At 40.6% G+C, this 17,621-nt stretch overlaps 1 protein-coding gene across 1 annotated transcript in view; it reads right to left on the bottom strand.

The window, feature by feature from the left end:
• LOC120540474 (protein bicaudal D homolog 2-like) overlaps positions 1 to 17,621 on the bottom strand; it is a 153,327-nt gene that overhangs the window by 93,727 nt on the left and 41,979 nt on the right. The window contains exon 2 of the mRNA XM_039771312.1: positions 13,443 to 13,535. Within this exon, the coding sequence (XP_039627246.1) occupies positions 13,443 to 13,535 (93 nt within the window). The remainder of the gene's footprint in view (positions 1 to 13,442; positions 13,536 to 17,621) is intronic.

Below are 17,621 nucleotides of genomic sequence, written 5' to 3' on the forward strand. Positions count from 1 at the left end.
TCATTTAACAATGAATGAATGATCCACAGCCATACCTTCAGAATAATCACCTTCCCATTGTTATGGCCATGAGAACACCTCATATAGAAAAAGAGAGAGAGAGAGAAAGAAAGAGAGAGAGAAGTTAGGAGCATGCATTGATACAGCGCGTTGCCACACCCACATGACAAACCACTTCAGGTTTGGAGAGTGATGGGGAAATGTATAAATCTGCATATTACCTCACATGTTATAAGGGCATCCAACGTTTGATCCAAATTGTGAGACATGGTTGGTTGTGACATACCCAAATCATCCCTATTACAAAGCTACATTAACGTAACGTAATGTCAGCAACATATTTCATTTCAGCTGACAGCTCATTGGTTCTCAATCATGAGATGTACAGGATTTATAATTAATATTATTCAATTTATTTCAGACTAGCAAAATACTTATGCTTTACAGCGGCGAAGTACTGCCTTAAAATCTTTATTAAGAAGAAAATTAAAACCTTTTTAAACTGAGGGAAAATATACCAATAATTATTTGTTAAGGATCTCTTTGTATACCACATTGTGAGTTCGGCCCTCCGGTTGTAATATGACCAAGCTGGGCGCTGAGCTTACTCTTGAGCATGCAACGTACAGTTGGCCATGTGAACAGTAATCTTGTTTCAAATCTCACAGCTTGGATTGCTGCTGTCATAATCGGTTTGAGTTTCATGGTTTGTTTCAATAATGACAGTATTTGCAGGACTTGTGTTGAAGAGACATTCGGCATCTGTCAAGTGCTGTAAGTATATAACTGGTTTCATCGATAACTTCACATCCAGCTTTTGAGAGTTTAAACATTCATAAACATCAAAGTGTCCACTACTGAAATCGTCACCTGTGAGTCTAAGATGTTTAAGAGGCACTGGCAGTTGTCGAAAGGTGTAAAATATTTGGCCATTTCAGTACACTTGAAAGCGACAACCAAACAATTCAGCGGCAGCCATCAATTCACATGCAGAACCATAGGTGAAGGGCTTAAGCATTTCACTCTTCTAGTGCTCCTGTGTAGTATAATTATCTCCTGTACCGTCATCAGTCCACACCTGGAACCTGTACCAGTCATTCAATACATAAGACACAATGTTCCTCCGGATATCAAGAGTGAGCCTGATATGGCCGTGCAATATGTAACAAAGAGAATGGAAAAGGTAGGTGGTATCTCTGGGCATGGAAACCACTCGGTAAGTGACAGTTCTTTGATCGATGGTGATCACCTCGATAGACATGTTAATGGGGAATACGGTTGGAATGATAAAGGAAATGGGTACCTGAACAATGTAAAGTAAGTCTAAAATACCTACACAATAACTATAATCATAATAAACGAATAATAAAACAGCGGAGAAGCAGTGGATTAAATAAAAAGGCTGTAGTTATCAGCAGGGAGACGTGAATCCCGTGGCGAAGCAAGGAAGGGAATGTAGAGACTGGAGTGACGGACGGCCTTATATAGGCAGGCAGCCAACAACGTGGGAGGCATTGGGATGGGGGACTAAACGCGCCTCACACGGTGACCGAGCTGCAGGTTATGAAATTATATATGTACATAAGTAGGATTCAGTTAGTGTTGGGAACCCGCGTACCAAATTTCTTGAAGATGGGCCCATAAGTAACAAAGACCATTGAAAAGTTCAATATGGCGGCCGACAGTGGCATCATACCATTGAAATAAGTACGTACATCGGTTTTGGTTAGCGCAGGGAAGCTGCCTACCAAATTTCGTGAAGATGGGGCCATAAATAAGAAAGTTCAACATGGCGGATGTTGCCGACTGTTATCGACCGTTATATGTAGAATTTCGAAATGAAACCTGCTTAACTTTTGTAAGTAAGCTGTAAGTAATAAGTCTGCCAAATTTCAGCCTTCTACCTACACAGAAAGTTGGAGAATTAGTGATGAGTGAGTGAGTGAGTGAGTGAGTCAGTGAGGGCTTTGCCTTTTATTAGTATAGATAAATATATTTTTATGAGTTCATTGTTGTCCAGCTTTTTTAAAATAGTCCACCTTTTGTGGAATGTGTGTGCTGATCTTTGCCTAAACACCATCTTCTTGCAGTTCCTTGCAAGTTATGACAGCTCACAAGATCTCCAAAATCCTGGTGAAGTTAGGAATACTTCCCTACATCAGGAAAATTGATAAAATGCTACTACTCCCCTTTTTGGGCATGTGTAGCCCTGAAAGTCTGCTTCTTGAGTTTGGGGTCTGGATGCCTAGGGTGAGGCCTTTTTCTAGGCTGACCACCGAAGGATCTGATCTGGTCTTTTTGGTGTATTTTTTGACTAGCACCTCTTTTTGCCATTTTGTGTTCCCATATCACAAAAGGTATAAAGGTCAGAGTGAATCTCTCACAGCTTGTTCAAGATACAGGCTATATTCAAAACGTTCTTGTGTGGTTAAAAGTGAATTCATAGTAACTATATTGTAGTTACTCAACTCTTCTGTTTAACATATTGGGCTTGGTAAAATATTTGGTTAACATATTGACTTTGGTAGTCACCCTTGCTAGCAATTTGACCATGATTTTTGGTAATGTCCCTCTCTTATTCTCTGGAAAATCCCCTTTTCTGCCTTTTCTTTCCCAAACAGACCAGATTGATGGTTTTATCAGATATAGACTTGAAAGAACATTTCATGGAGTGATCCTCTGACATCTTTAAAGCACCCACTTTAGCTGAATGTAAGGGTTAAAGTTAATGAAAGAGCTACAGCTGCATCTGTGAGTCTTGTGTGTCTTACCAAAGATACAACAACAACAACAACATTTATTTATATAGCACATTTTCATACAAACAGTAGCTCAAAGTGCTTTACATAATAAAGAATAGAAAAATAAAAGACACAATAAGAAAACAAAATAAATCAACATTAATTAACATTGAATAAGAGTAAGGTCCAATGGCCAGGGGGGACAGAAAAACAAAAAACTCCAGACGGCTGGAGAAAAAATAAAATCTGTAGGGATTCCAGACCATGAGACCACCCAGTCCCCTCTGGGCATTCTACCTAACATAAATGAAACAGTCCTCTTTGGATTTAGGGTTCTCATGGAAGGGCTTGATGATGATGGTCATGTAGACTTCTGCCTTTTAATCCATCCATCATTGTTGGAGCATCATGAAGCTTTGAGTAGGTGGAGGTGGCGCAGGCCACCACCACAAAGAAACCGGAAAAAGAAAGAGAGTAGGGGTCAGTACGATTTTAGAGCCACCATGAATAGTTATTATGATGAATTGAACATACAGAGTATCAGGATTAAGTTAAATTAAGTTAAATGAAGTTATAAAAGGCCATGTTAAAGTAATGTGTTTTCAGCAGTGTTTTAAAGTGCTCCACTGTATCAGCCTGGCGAATTCCTATTGGCAGGCTATTCCAGATTTTAGGTGCATAGCAGCAGAAGGCCGCCTCACCACTTCTTTTAAGTTTTGTTCTTGGAATTCTAAGGAGACACTCATTTGAGGATCTGAGGTTACGATTTGGAATATAAGGTGTCAGACATTCCGATATATAAGATGGGCGAGATTATTTAAGGCTTTATAAACCATAAGCAGAATTTTAAAGTCAATCCTGAATGACACAGGTAACCAGTGTAGTGACATCAAAACTGGAGTAATGTGTTCGATTTTCTTTTCCTAGTTAGGATTCTAGCAGCTGCATTCTGCACTAGTTGCAAACGATTTATGTCTTTTTGGGTAGTCCTGAGAGGAGTGCATTACAGTAATCTAGTCGACTGAAAACAAAGCGTGAACTAATTTCTCAGCATCTTTCAGTGATATAAGAGGTCTAACTTTACTTATGTTTCTTAAGTGAAAAATGCTGTCCTAATGATCTGATTAATATGTGATTTAAAATTCAGATTACAGTCAACAATCACCCTAAGCTTTTTACCTCCGTCTTGACTTTTAATCCTAATGTATCCAGTTTATTTCTAATAGCCTCATTGTATCCATTATTGCTAATCACTAAATTTCAGTTTTCTCTTTATTTAACTTGAGAAAGTTACTATTCATCCATTCTGAGATACAGTCAGACATTGTGTTAGTGAATCAAGAGAATCGGGTCATCAGGTGCTATTGATAAGTACAGCTGTGTGTCATCAGCATAGCTGTGGTAGCTCACGTTGTGCCCTGAGATAATCTGACCTAACGGAAGCATGTAGATTGAGAATAACAGCGGACCCAGGATAGAGCCTTGTGGAACACCATATTGGATATCATGTGTCTTGAGTTGTAATTACCACAACTAACAAAATATTTTCTCCCTGTCAGGTAGGATTCAAACCAATTTAAGACTGTGCCAGAGAGGCCCACCCATTGACTAAGGCGATTTCTAAGAATATTATGATCAATGGTGTCAAATGCAGCACTCAGATCTAAGAGGATGAGAACAGATAAATGGCCTCTGTCTGCGTTTACCCAAGTCATTTACTACTTTAACGAGTGCAGTTTCTGTGCTGTGATTTGTTCTAAACCCGACTGAAATTTATCAAGAATAGCATGTTTATTTAGGTGGTCATTTAACTGCATAATGACTGCCTTCTCTAGAACTTTACTTAAGAAAGGCAGGTTAGAGATGGGTCTAAAATTTTCAAGAGCCGAGGGGTCAAGATTATGTTTCTTAAGTAGGGGTTTAACTACAGCAGTCTTAAGACAGTCTGGGAAGACCCCGTATCTAATGACGAATTTACTATGTCAAGAACATTATCAATTAGCACGCCTGATACTTCTTTGAAAAACCTTGTTGGTATCGGGTCAAGGACGCAGGTGGAGGGTTTTAATTGAGATATTATTTTTTGTAAATCAGGTAAATCTATCCTAGTGAAAGAGTTTAATTTGTTTATAACAGGATGCTGGGGTTTAGGAGGATCCTTAGTGTTGGAGGGATATACTATGTTATTTCTAATATCATTAGTTTTTGGATTGAAAAATACAGCGACAGCCTCACAGGTTTTACTGGAAGAACTTTGGAGGCATTCCTTTGTGTTACCTGGGTTTAGCAGATGATCAATTGTTGAAAATAAGACTCTAGGATTACTAGCATTGTTATTTATAATATTAGAGAAATAGCAGCGTCTCTCAAGACGGACAGTGTGATTGTATTCTGTTATTTTAACTTTTAATATTTCATAGTGGATAGTAAGATAACAGGGCAATGCCATTTTTGTCTTACTCTAACAATTATCATGTTTCATAAGTGTATTTCTGGCTATTTTATGGTTTGTTACATGTAGAATCAGATGAGGTTGTGTGATCTTTTTCGAGTGAATTAGAAAAGTTTTATTTTATTCCTGTTGTATTTCTTTGTTTACATGACACTGCTTAATGTATCTTGTGACCATGATTACGTTACAGGACATGATTTTATAACTATGGCAGTGGCTACATGCATCACACCTCATCTCTTGGTGGATAAAACACCTTGTTTGTGAATTCTAGTATAGATAATTTCAAATCCAAATAGGCTCTAGTGTCAAGCATTGTTTTTGGTTTGTAATTGTGCTCTAATGTTTTGGTTACCTAATAATAGTTTTAAAGCTTTTCTGCTGAGTATATTTCATTGGTAATAGATCAAATTTTCATTTGATTACGATGAATGAGTTATATGACTGTGCTACTGATAAATGTGTTTTAAATTATTGATTTTTACAATATGTTTACTTAGATTATTAAAGTGGTAAAGCAACAGAGAAGCAAACTACTTAGAAGTACTAGCCATTTACAGAAATATTAAGTGAAAAGATATTTTAGAATAGTATATTGTATGCTAAAGTCAATCCCTTGACATGGTATTTTTATGATTCATTACCCACATTATTAGAGGTATAATAATTCCTTCACATTATCATTGTTAATGCCAGAATCATTCTGATTAGTTTTTCTTGCCTGCTAATGAAAACTAAAGGCTAAGTGAAAAGGGAGAGTTAAAAAAGAGCAGAGCTTGCGATTTCCTATTATCTGTCTGTGCCAGATTAAATCAGTAATTACATTAAAATGCATATTTTACTTAGTTTCTAGAAATATGTGATTTATAGATGTCATGATTATTACTGAAAAATCCTGAGATGAGAGGATGAATGAAGATACTGCACTGACTGCTCTGAGGCAGACAATGTGATTTTTCTTATCAAGGGATTTTTGCCATTAGCATATCCCCTGATGGCTTAATTGAAGTGCTCACATAATGGCATTTAATTTAATTGCTATTTAAGTCTGCTGCAAACCTATGGATTTTACACACTGACAACTGAGGTGGTCAAATTATTATACTTCAACATTGGTCCAGCTTGTACTTCTGATAAGTTTCCAGCTGCTTACAGCGTTTCACTTTTATCATTCATCACCTTTGAATTGAAGAGAATTGCTCCTTTAAAAGGAAGTTTCAAGAGGAAGACAGCTAATCATTTACACTAACAAAAACCAAGCTCAGCTCTTTAAACATGGTGAAATCCTATCACTTAAGTTTTGCAGTTCAAGTAGTTTAATTATTTCTAACTGCTCCACACCCTCCCAAACACTGTGATCTTGGCTGGCGTAATTAAAAGGCTTGCATTGCACTGTGATCTTTTGATGCAAAGGCAAGGCCAGATCCAGGGAAAAACCTGTAGGCAGCATTTTAAATTCTAAGAGGATATTTTTGGTTAAACTATCCATCCATCCATTTTCCAACCCGCTGAATCCGAACACAGGGTCACGGGGGTCTGCTGGAGCCAATCCCAGCCAAAACAGGGCACAAGGCAGGAACCAATCCCAGGCAGGGCGCCAACCCACCGCAGGACACACACAAACACACCAATCCACCTAACTTGCATGTCTTTGGACTGCGGGAGGAAACCCACGCAGACACGAGGAGAACATGCAAACTCCACGCAGAGAGGACTTGGTTAAACTACCCAAGTAAAATTTAACTTTCACTTTCAGCTCCAATAAACAAGGGATACTCATTACTCAAAATTTGGTTGTATAAAATCTTTCAGATTTTAATTTATTTCTTTAATATTTTACTATTTTATCAATATGGACTTATCTTTGACATCCTCCAGCATTCACCTACCTTAACAGACCATAGATCCCCAGGACAGTTATAAATGTCAGTAGAAGATGAGCGTGCTTGTGATGATTCAACTCCCTTCTCAATGTTTTAGTGTTATATGTTGTCTCTTCATCTTTCTGTGGGACAGTCGGGTTTCTCTTTTTGGTGTCTCTCTGAATTCAGTTAAGTATGCCTGTGTAGTCTTCTTCCTTTGGAATAAAGATTGGAGGAATGGCACGTACCTGCATCCTTTCAGGTGTACATCAAGGATTATAGGATGATGTCAGTGGCAGAGGGTTGATGGGTGTTTGGAACGGAGTGGATAGTTTTAGGGGCGTCCCTCCTTAGAGTAGCATCCACTTGTAGAGCTGCAGCACCATTCATCACCACAGACCTAGGGCAGCAGTTTCAGGACAGAAGTGATGTCACTGCAGTTTCAGGACCTTCTCATTAAATAACTTAATAAAATCTTCACTTCTAAACAGAACAGGAACATGTGGATTGATTGTTTCATGAAAAAAGAACACCCCTCCAAAAAAAAGATTTAAAAGTGAAATAAAAATTATGTTAATATTTGTTAGGAAATTAATGGATGAATCCAGTTTATAATATAAAATACATAACAGCTATCCAACCCGCTATATCCTAACTACAGGGTCATGGGGGTCTGCTTGAGCTAATTCCTGCCATCACAGGGCGCATGGCAGGAAACAAACCCCGGGCAGGGTGCCAGCCAATCGCAGGGCACACACACCAAGCACAATTTAGGATCGCCAATGCACCTAACCTGCCTATCTTTGGACTGTGGGAGGAAACCCATACAAACACAAGGAGAACATGCAAACTCCACGCAGGGAGGACCTGGGAAGCGAACCCGGGTCTCCTAACTGCGAGGCAACAGTGCTACCCACTGCGCCACCGTGCCGGCCCTGAAATACATAACACTATATAATAAAACAGAACTTAAATTATCTTAACTTATGTTAAAATATCTTCTTAAAGTTCTGGGAATTTTACATTCAACAGGGAAATAGATTGACCTTTGGGGAAAATTTCCTTTTATCGTAATTTGCTGACATTAGGTGTCAACCACTCCAGTTTTTACAAGCCAAACTGAACAGCGCCGTAACTAGTGTTACAACTATTAACAATTACCTCACAAGTCAAACAACAAATATAACATACACATAACGTTACGTTAAGTTTTCATCTTGTTTTGAAAAATGTTTTGCAAGCTGTACACTTTTTTATAATAATGATAATAATAATAATAATAATAATACGAGCGACATTCAAAAAGTTTCCACACTTTATTTTAACTCTGTTTATTAACAATTTCAAAAACAAATGACATCACTTTTCTACATCTTCATTTGTGATGCAATTTTGCCAGCATCACACCAACTTTTTAAAGCCCAATTACTACTCCTCCCGCCTTCACCATTTCCAACCAAAATATAAAAGTGTGTAAACTTTTTCAACATCCCTCGTAATAACAACAATACCGTGCTGCTTTCTGTCATCTTTGAATTTGTTTTGTGCTCAGGAATGTCGTGCTTGCCTAGAAATGGTGTCGTCACTTCTGTTCTGAAACTGCTGGTCTACAACTGCTGGACTAGACCTGCGTAGACGTAGGGTGCTGCGGCTCTGCAGGTGGATAATATTGGGCCTCCTCGAAAGGCCGTTGAGAAGTTGTTCCAGCCACTGCCTGTCGGCTTCCCTTTAAAGTTGCTTACTTGCTGTCACTAGGTTGAAAATGGCAAGAAAGACAATACCTGCAAAGGTTTGAAATGTGTGCTTTTGCCGCTTTATTGAAGCGTCCTGCCTGGGAATTAAAAAGGGCGCTTCGGCAGGCGTGGGAAAGGAGGCGCAGGAGTCAGGATGCTTTGGTGAGTGCGCACCAGTATGCACAAGGCTCGTTTGATTAAAGTAGTGCTTGCAAGTGTGATGGGGGAATGGGTGACTAGGTCCTTTATCAGCTGACAGAGGGAGAAAATGATGAAAGTCTGGCGAGAATTTGGTAGGGGTGCATTGAGTCTGAGGTAGTTGAGACAGTTGATTATTGAGGTCAGCATGCTTTATTGTTATCTAATTTAATCTAATCTTATACCGCTCCTTGATCTGGCACGATTACATATGCGCTTCTGTCCTAAAGTGGCAGCAAAGAGAATAAAAGGAAATAATCAGGGGCGTGAGCGACCAACACTACTTTCCTACTGCACTACCCGAAGTACAGAAACACGCCAGTGAATGCAGAGTTACGGTAAGTTAAAAAGTGATTATTGGAAGAGATTACACACACTTAACAAAACCCCCTATATACATATTATCGTGCTGCAGTGCTTCCCACCCCACACAAATCACAGCACAAAACACTTAACCACATATGCCATCCATCCATCCATCCATCCATTTTCTAATCCCAGCCAACACAGGGCACAAGGCAGGAACCAATCCTGGGCAGGGTGCCAACCCACCGCAGACCACATATGCCACTAATACATAAATATGAGAACGAGAAAAAAAAAAAAAATCAATGTATTTGTAGTCCTTTAAATATTCTCTGTTGGGGATGTCTATCTGCAGTCTGTGGTGGGGAATGATGCGCCGAACCATACCTCCTGTTCCGGGAAATGTACAGATCAACAGTCCCTTGTGCTGGCCCGTCAGGTCCTCTCCCAAATACCTTCACCAGAAAGGAAAAATAATTTGTCCTGAAATGAACCCGGGTTCACCTGACGTTCTCCATGCAGTGTGAATCTCTTTCCCTTTTATGGCATCTGCTTCTCTCTTGGCTCTGTGCTCCTCTCTCCTTTTTCCTGCTACCCATTTACATACCGTTGGTTGCTCCCTGTACAATCTGTTGGGCTCTCCAAGCCAGGTGCTCCCCTCCTCATGTACCATTGGCCGGCCCAACAAATTAAGCCATTCCACCATTATCAGAAATGCGGAAAGGTACAAACAGTGACACACACATACTGTATATTCTAGCCAACCATTACAGCCTATATCTAATCTAATCTAATCTAATCTAATCTAATATAATAACTACTGTGACTGGGTAAACATACCAAGGATGCCAGAAAAGGTTGGCCAGGCAACCCATATTATTTTTAGAAAGAAAAAATAAATAAACAACCATTATTCTCAGCACTCAGATTATAGGGCTTTCAGTAGCCAAAGGTATGGAGAGAAGAAATGGTTAGCGCTAGCACTCCCTCTCGTCCCAATGTGGTATTGCTTATTTTTTCATTGCCTGGGAGCAGCTCCTCAGGCATGCATATGAAACCTCCTGTTTTTTATTATTTTTATGTTTTTTGAAAGTACACTTTTTTAGAAGCGTTTTGATCTATTTATTGAATTATTCTGTTGCACAACTGCCCCTCTTTTAAAACTGCATCTCTGTGTCAGCCACCCTTCCTGTTTCACTAGCCTTGGTCCCTCTTTCAAAGTCCTGGGTTCTGCCCCATTGACAGGTTTAGGACAAATGGGCTTGACTTTACTATACATATCCATAAATTAATCAGTAAACTCATTTCGCTTGCTAAACAAACAGAACAGGAAAAAGTAAAATCCTTGGTAATGCACCTTACTCCATAACTAATACACTAATATTGAGAAATCTCCACAAAAAGATTGTTTAAAAAAATGCAAAGGCTGCTGTTTTTATTCTAGCTCATGGCATTTAAATATGATGTAGAGTTTTGTGGATGTAAGACCACTTACACAGTGTCAATTTATAATTTTGGTGTGAATTAGTGATCAGTGATCACTAATAACAGAGTAGCAGAGTAGTAATAGAGTAATAGTGATCAGCCATGGCTGGTCCCAAGTTCGGCTGAGAAAGGAGGAGGGTTGGCCGAAGAGCCAGCCATCCCACCCCGAAAAAAAAACAAAACAACTGTAATGTTCTTTAGGTTAAAGTAGCAACACACTCAGAATAACGTTTCGAATGATGTTTATTTTGAACCCTGTTTAACCAATTTGCCATATAGCGTGTTTTTTAAACCACACCCTTCCCTCTGGATGTCATACGTCCCAAAAGATGCAGACCATAGCAATCAATACCTCAACATAAAGTAATTGACAAAAGCATTATTGAACACTCATATACAACAACAACTGCTACAGAAATGCCAAAAAAGCACAACTACAAACACTATGGTCATGGGGGAGGATGGACCTCCAGCTGACTGATGCTGGAGGGTGAAACCCATAGTCATCTGGAATCCATCAGGCCGACAACCATCATCTCTTCCAGAATCACCACCACCATCGGAAAACATTGAATGTATGAAACTGTCAAAACAGCCCAAGTGGCTACAGTGATGAGAAGATTTTACCTCACCATTCTGGGAAACAGCAAATCAAGATGAAATGAGAGTTGCTACTCTTCTCAGGACACGAGCAGGATGACGTGCCACACATTCAGGCTGTGTCCCTGATGCTGTCTAAAACAGCATGGGGAGCACTCCTTATATGGGAGACACACGGCCCACAGTTAATGATAGCCTCCTTCTGCACAAAGAGGAGGAGGATTAATTTGGATATGATCCAGTGCTACACCCCAGTGAACAACAGTGGCAAGGAAGGGAAGGATGATTTCTACAACAGACTGCTGACTATTATCTGAGACTAACCCAAGCGAAACATTATTATTGTTACGGGGGACTTTAATGTCAAGATTGACAATGACAACAGGTGTTATGAGGAGGTAATGGGGCAGCAAGGTTTAGGTGAGATGAATGCCAACGGGGAGAGATTCGCTGACCAATGCGCCACAAGCAACCTAATTATTGGAGGGAGCTTCTTCCATCATAGAAGGATACACAAGGCGACTTGGGTATCACCAGACCTGTTGATGGAGAACCAGATCAACCATGTGTGCATTAGGAGTGAGTTCCAAAGATCTCTTCAGGATTTACATGTCAGGCGAGGAGCTGATGTTGCTTCAGATCATCGTCTCCTTTGTAGCATGGTTGAAGCTCAAGTTAAAGAAGAACTGGTCTGGAGGTCCCAGCCAACACCGGCAATATGATACCTCCCTTTTGAAAGGCAAGAACAATACAATACAATACAATACAATACAGTTTATTTTTGTATAGCCCAAAATCACACAGGAAGTGCCACAATGGGCTTTAACAGGCCCTGCCTTTTGACAGCCCCCCAGCCTTGACTCTCTGAGAAGACAAGGAAAAACTCCCAATAAAAACCTTGTAAGGAAAAATGGAAGAAACCTCGGGAAACGCAGTTCAAAGAGAGACCCCTTTCCAGGTAGGTTGGGCGTGCAGTGGGTGTCAAAAGTAGGGGGTCAATACAATACAATATACACAACAGAACAATTCCTTAAGAACAAGCAAGAAGAATTCAGCATTACCCTCTCCAACAAGTTCAGAGTCCTGCAAGAGCTGCTGGAAGAAGAGATGATTGATGAAAAGTAGCAGAGAATGAAAAAAGCAGTGACATCAACATGCTAAAAAATGCTGGGCCCCAAAACACATAACAACAAGGAGAAACAAGCAGTTAAGAAATGGCAAGGCTGCAGGACCTCACAGCATCCCAGCAGAGGTGCTGAAGGCTGACATGGAAACAAGCGTGGAGCTGCTGTACCCCTCTTCAGCAAGATATGGGAAGAGGAGAAAGTACCAACAGAATGGAAAGAATGTCACCTCATCAAGCTCCTGAAAAAGGTGATCTCAGTTCTTGCTCAAACTACAGATGGATAACAATGCTGTCCATCCCAGGAAAAGTGTTCATCTGTCCTGCTGAACAGGATGAAAGTTGCAGCAACTCCGAGATCTGCAAGCTGGTTTTTCGTAAGGACAGGTTCTGCATTGATCAGATTGTAACACTGCCTATCATTTTAGAACAGTTGCTGCATTGGAAGTCACCTCTCTACATCAACTTCATTGACTATGAGAAGGCATTTGACAGCATAGATAGACAGACCCACTGGAAGCTATTTTAAGATCATGAATATCATCAGGAACTCCTACCAAGGGATGACCAGCAGGATAGTGCATGATGGGTAACTCACAGATGCCTTTCAAGTACGAATGGGAGTAAGGAAATGTCTGCTATTGCCATTCCTGTTCCTGCTGGCAATAGAGTGGGTCATGAAGACATCCACAGCACAGAAGTGAGACAGGATCCAGTGGACACTCTGGACACAGCTGGATTCTGAACATTGCGGATTACCTGGTCCTTCTTTCACATTACCAACAACAAATGCAGGAAAAGACTAGCATCATAGCAGATACCTTGGCAAATCTGGGCCTCAACATCAACTAAGATGTTCGAGTAAGGTGCTAAAGGTCAACACAATTAGTACAATGCTCATCACACTGGAAGGAGAGGTGCTAGAAGAAGTGGAAAACCTACCTTGGCAGCATCATCGAGAGGCAGGGTGGAACAGATGTAGATGTTAGAACCTGACTTAGAATCAATGTCAGCTGATGTGTTGAATGGACAGAGCTAAAAAAATATGAGTAAGTAAATAAATAAATAGAGAGAATGTCCTGGGAGCACCTATCAGGTGACACCATTCAAGATGAGTGAAGTCAACTTGCATGAAGTGGTTTGTGGCTTGGAGTCTAACTCAGTTCTGCTCAAGCTGTGAGTATGGCTAGAAAATTCAAGGGGCTGAAGCCAAATGGTGGTTAGTGCCCATCTTGATGACCTCCTCCGGTCCCTTTGGTGGACACCAATGATAGGAGGATTCATCAAGATTATGAAACACTCTATCAGAGCAATGTTGACTGTGGTATAGCGGGTCTGCGGCTTCCGAAAAAAAGGGTCGTGGTTTTAAATCCGTATAGCTGTGTCGTTCTCTGTGGGCGCGATTGCACGACCGCGGGGAGTTAATGAGGTGATTGGAGCGAGTCTCACCTGCACGTGAGGGTGCGGTCGTTCTTGTTTGCCTCATTGGCTTCCTGCGGTGTGTAATTAAGACGCTGCGCCCACGGAGGCACCCGGGATGTGTGCGTATATAGACAGATAGATAGATAGACAGATAGACGGACGGACGGGGTGGTGGAGGTGGAGGAACAGGAACAGGAACAGGAACAGGAACAGGAACAGGAACAGGGACAGGAACAGGAACAGGTGGGGTGAAAAAAAAGTAGAGAGAAATGGAAGGATCGCGGTACAGAGAAAGCGTGAGATTAAAGGATGGCAAACAGCAGGCATGAAGTTATGATCTGGCCACCTGGTAAGTGGAGACACCACGAGCTGGGGTCCCGCGAAGGAGCGTTAGGCTGATGTGCTCTTGGGGCTAGTTCGCCCCACTGATTATTTGAGTAAGTGGGGTGAGCAGGGTAGGTGACCTCCTGAGGGATCCGAGGAGCGACTACGGGTGTGCGAAGGATGAAGGGAGGATCGCCGACCTCAATGGTCTGGCAGTGACGTCCGCAAGGAGGGCCAAAGTGGAGGTTGGCTGAAGGTGCTCGTGGTTGTAGGGGTCTCCACCGGCTGAGGGAGCAATGGGTGAGCCGGGGAGAATGAGATAAGGAGGTGGGCCAGAGAGTAATGAGAGAGAGAGAGTGAGACTGCATTTTTAACTTCTGCATGTTTTTTTTGACCTCGGATTTTAAAGGATTTATTTATTGATTTTTTTAACCCCACTGGACAATTAATTGTTTTGCATATTTATTTATTGTAACTTGAAGCACTATTTGTTTGGAAGATTGCTTTAATAAAAGCACTTAAGCACTTTTTTGAATAGATCCCCTGGTTTCATATGAGATTTGTCCCCATTTGTCAGCTCATCTCGGTGACATCATCGACGGTGTTGGGTTCAGGGCTCCCAGACAAACAAAGGGCGCATGGAAGAGAAGTCGCATTGTCACATTGACATATAGAGAGAGGAGAGGTTTTGGAGCATGCACTGATACAGTGCATTGAACTTTCTGGATTTAACTGAGAGGATTTGACAGGCCACAAATGCTGCATTAATCACAAAGTATAGACATGACATCATTCCGATTGTCTTCAGCAAAACGCTGTCATCATTTGAGGCTATTGATGGGAGAGGGAAGGAGCACTTTGTTGAACTGGTAAATCAGGCAGTGCCTATCATGGATTGTGAACAGGTCCATGTCTAGAGAAAGCTAATAGATCACTGTATCAACTGAGAAGCTTTCTAAAGGCAAGGCAACGGTGCAAGAGATCCAGATGTAAGTGCTATAAGTAGTATATACTGCATAATATGGTACTTTGGATTCCCTCCCATGTCTCAAATATGTCTGTGTTCTGTTAACAGGGAATTCTAAACTGACAAAGTGTAAGTTCATGTCCCATCCTGGATTAGTTCTTGCCTTCTGATGTTATAAAAAAGATTCCTATGCCTTGTGAACCTGAGTTTGACTTAATAGGTTTGATAATTGGATGGATGTCTTTTTGTTAATTAAACATTTTACAGTTGTGGTGGTCTAATTTTTCAGAGAGGGAATACAGTGTATTTCTAGTTATCAAGGGGCCCAAATGCAGAAATACGAAATACTGTATCCTCTTCAGAAAGACAAAAGCAGATAACATCCAGTATATAAATAGTAGACAGACTCTTTATCCTTGTAGTATTGATAGTTCATGGGTCATGAAAGTTTGTCTGTTTTTTAGTTTTGAATAAACTGCATGACCATTATCTTAACTGCTGCAAGAGTATAGGCTTCTGGTACTGCTTTTGTTTGAATTTTGGTCCTTTTTATTTTTTCCAGCTTTGGTGTTAACTACTATAAAGGCCATATCTGCTTGGCACAGGATTCTGCCAAAGGTACTTCCTGTGCTGTTTGTGATTCCTGTAAGCAGGATTTGAAAGTTCAGCTGAAACAGCAGGGTACAATATTCAGATGAGGAAGCGAACATTGCAAAGGAGCAAACATTGTATAGGTCTGTGGGGGTAAAATGGAAGTTAATTACTTAAAGGAAGTGGTCAGTCTACTGGTTAGGATTATTAAACTTCAAATGTTTTAGGTAGTAAAAATAGAACCCCTGGGGTCAATGGTCTAGGCAGAAAATTTCCAGCATTGAGAAAATGGGGGGCCAGGCAAAATCTTGAAGAGGTATACCAAAGTCAGTAGTAGCCAAACTGATTTTAATGTATGTAGCTATCTGGTTGTACAATGGATGATGGAAATAATGGCGGTCATTAATTAACCTGTCCATCGGCAATTTAAATTGATAAGTTCAATTAAATTTATTGAAATTATATTCATCATTTACATTGCAAAATTAATGGTTATTGTAACTTGAATTCAATTAAGAATCAGATTAAGTTATTCTACTCAATTGTTCGTTTAATTATGAATGCTAAATAAAATATTCAGAGGCTTTTATTAATAAAATATATTTTTAATTTATACCTTGTTTATGTCAAATCAAAGAACATTCATGGTATGTTCTTCTCATTAGCACTTTATTCCATTGGTTTAGTTCTCATGTCCAGTTTGTGTATTGGAGAATATTTTTCATAATCAAGTTAGCTTGCAGTTCAGTATAATTTTATTGTCCTGTTGTTGTGCTTTTGGCAGCCCAGCCACAGGATAAATGTGGAGAGTTAAGTAGACCATTTTTCCAGATCAGTATGACGGAAATACAGATTTCCATACGGGATCAGTTGAGGCCTGGATTAACGACGGCCGCCACAAGTACTGTTAGCCAACAGGGTGCTGGCAGAAATTGGGCTACTTCTGGCTGAAGAAGAGGGTGGAGATGTGACTTGGAGGAAGGGAGAGAGAGTGGAACTGAGGGTAGGAACTTTTAATGTTGGCAGTATGGCTGGTAAAGGGAGCGAGTCATCAAATATGATGGAGAGAAGGAAAGTTGATATATTGTGCGTGCAAGAGACTAAATGGAATGGGAGTAAGGCCATGTGAATCGGTGGTGGATTCAAATTGTTCTATCATGGTGTGGATGGGAGGAGAAATAAGGTAGGGGTTATACTGAAGGAACAGTACGTCAAGACTGTTTTGGAGGTGTCACACATGTGCATATGGGAGACAGTCTAAGGGTTTAAGGGATAAATGGCAGAGTCAGGGGTTGATGACCTGCACTAATGCTTTTTCCCCCCTCTACCACAGATCTCTACAGAAGGGAAGTCAAATTAGAACTCCACTCGCCTCCCTTGCCAGACCCCATCCTCCTACAGACCTCACTTCTTTCTAAGAACCCACCTCTTCCTGCACAGCTCCTATAAGACCAATCCCTCTACGCTTCACTTCAGTCTTATGTTTGACTCAGTCCATATCGACTACTCTAATTCGACTCTTTCTGTGTTTCATCTACAATATATGGGCTGAAAAGGGTGTCAGACAGAGTGATGATTATGAAGTTGGAAACTGAAGGTGTGATGATGAATGCCATTAGTGCATATGCCCTGCAAGTTGGGTGTGTGACTAATGAGAAAGAGAGGATTTCTGGAGTGAGTTGGATGAAGTGATGAGCAGTGTACCCAAGGGACAAAGTGGTGATTGGAGCAGATTCCCATTGACATTTTGGTCAAGCGGGACAGAGGGAATGAGGAGTTGATGGGTAGGTAAGGTGTCAAGGAGAAGAATAAAGAAA

Source organism: Polypterus senegalus, chromosome 12 (assembly GCF_016835505.1).
Source record: "Polypterus senegalus isolate Bchr_013 chromosome 12, ASM1683550v1, whole genome shotgun sequence".
Taxonomy (NCBI): Eukaryota; Metazoa; Chordata; class Cladistia; order Polypteriformes; family Polypteridae; genus Polypterus; species Polypterus senegalus.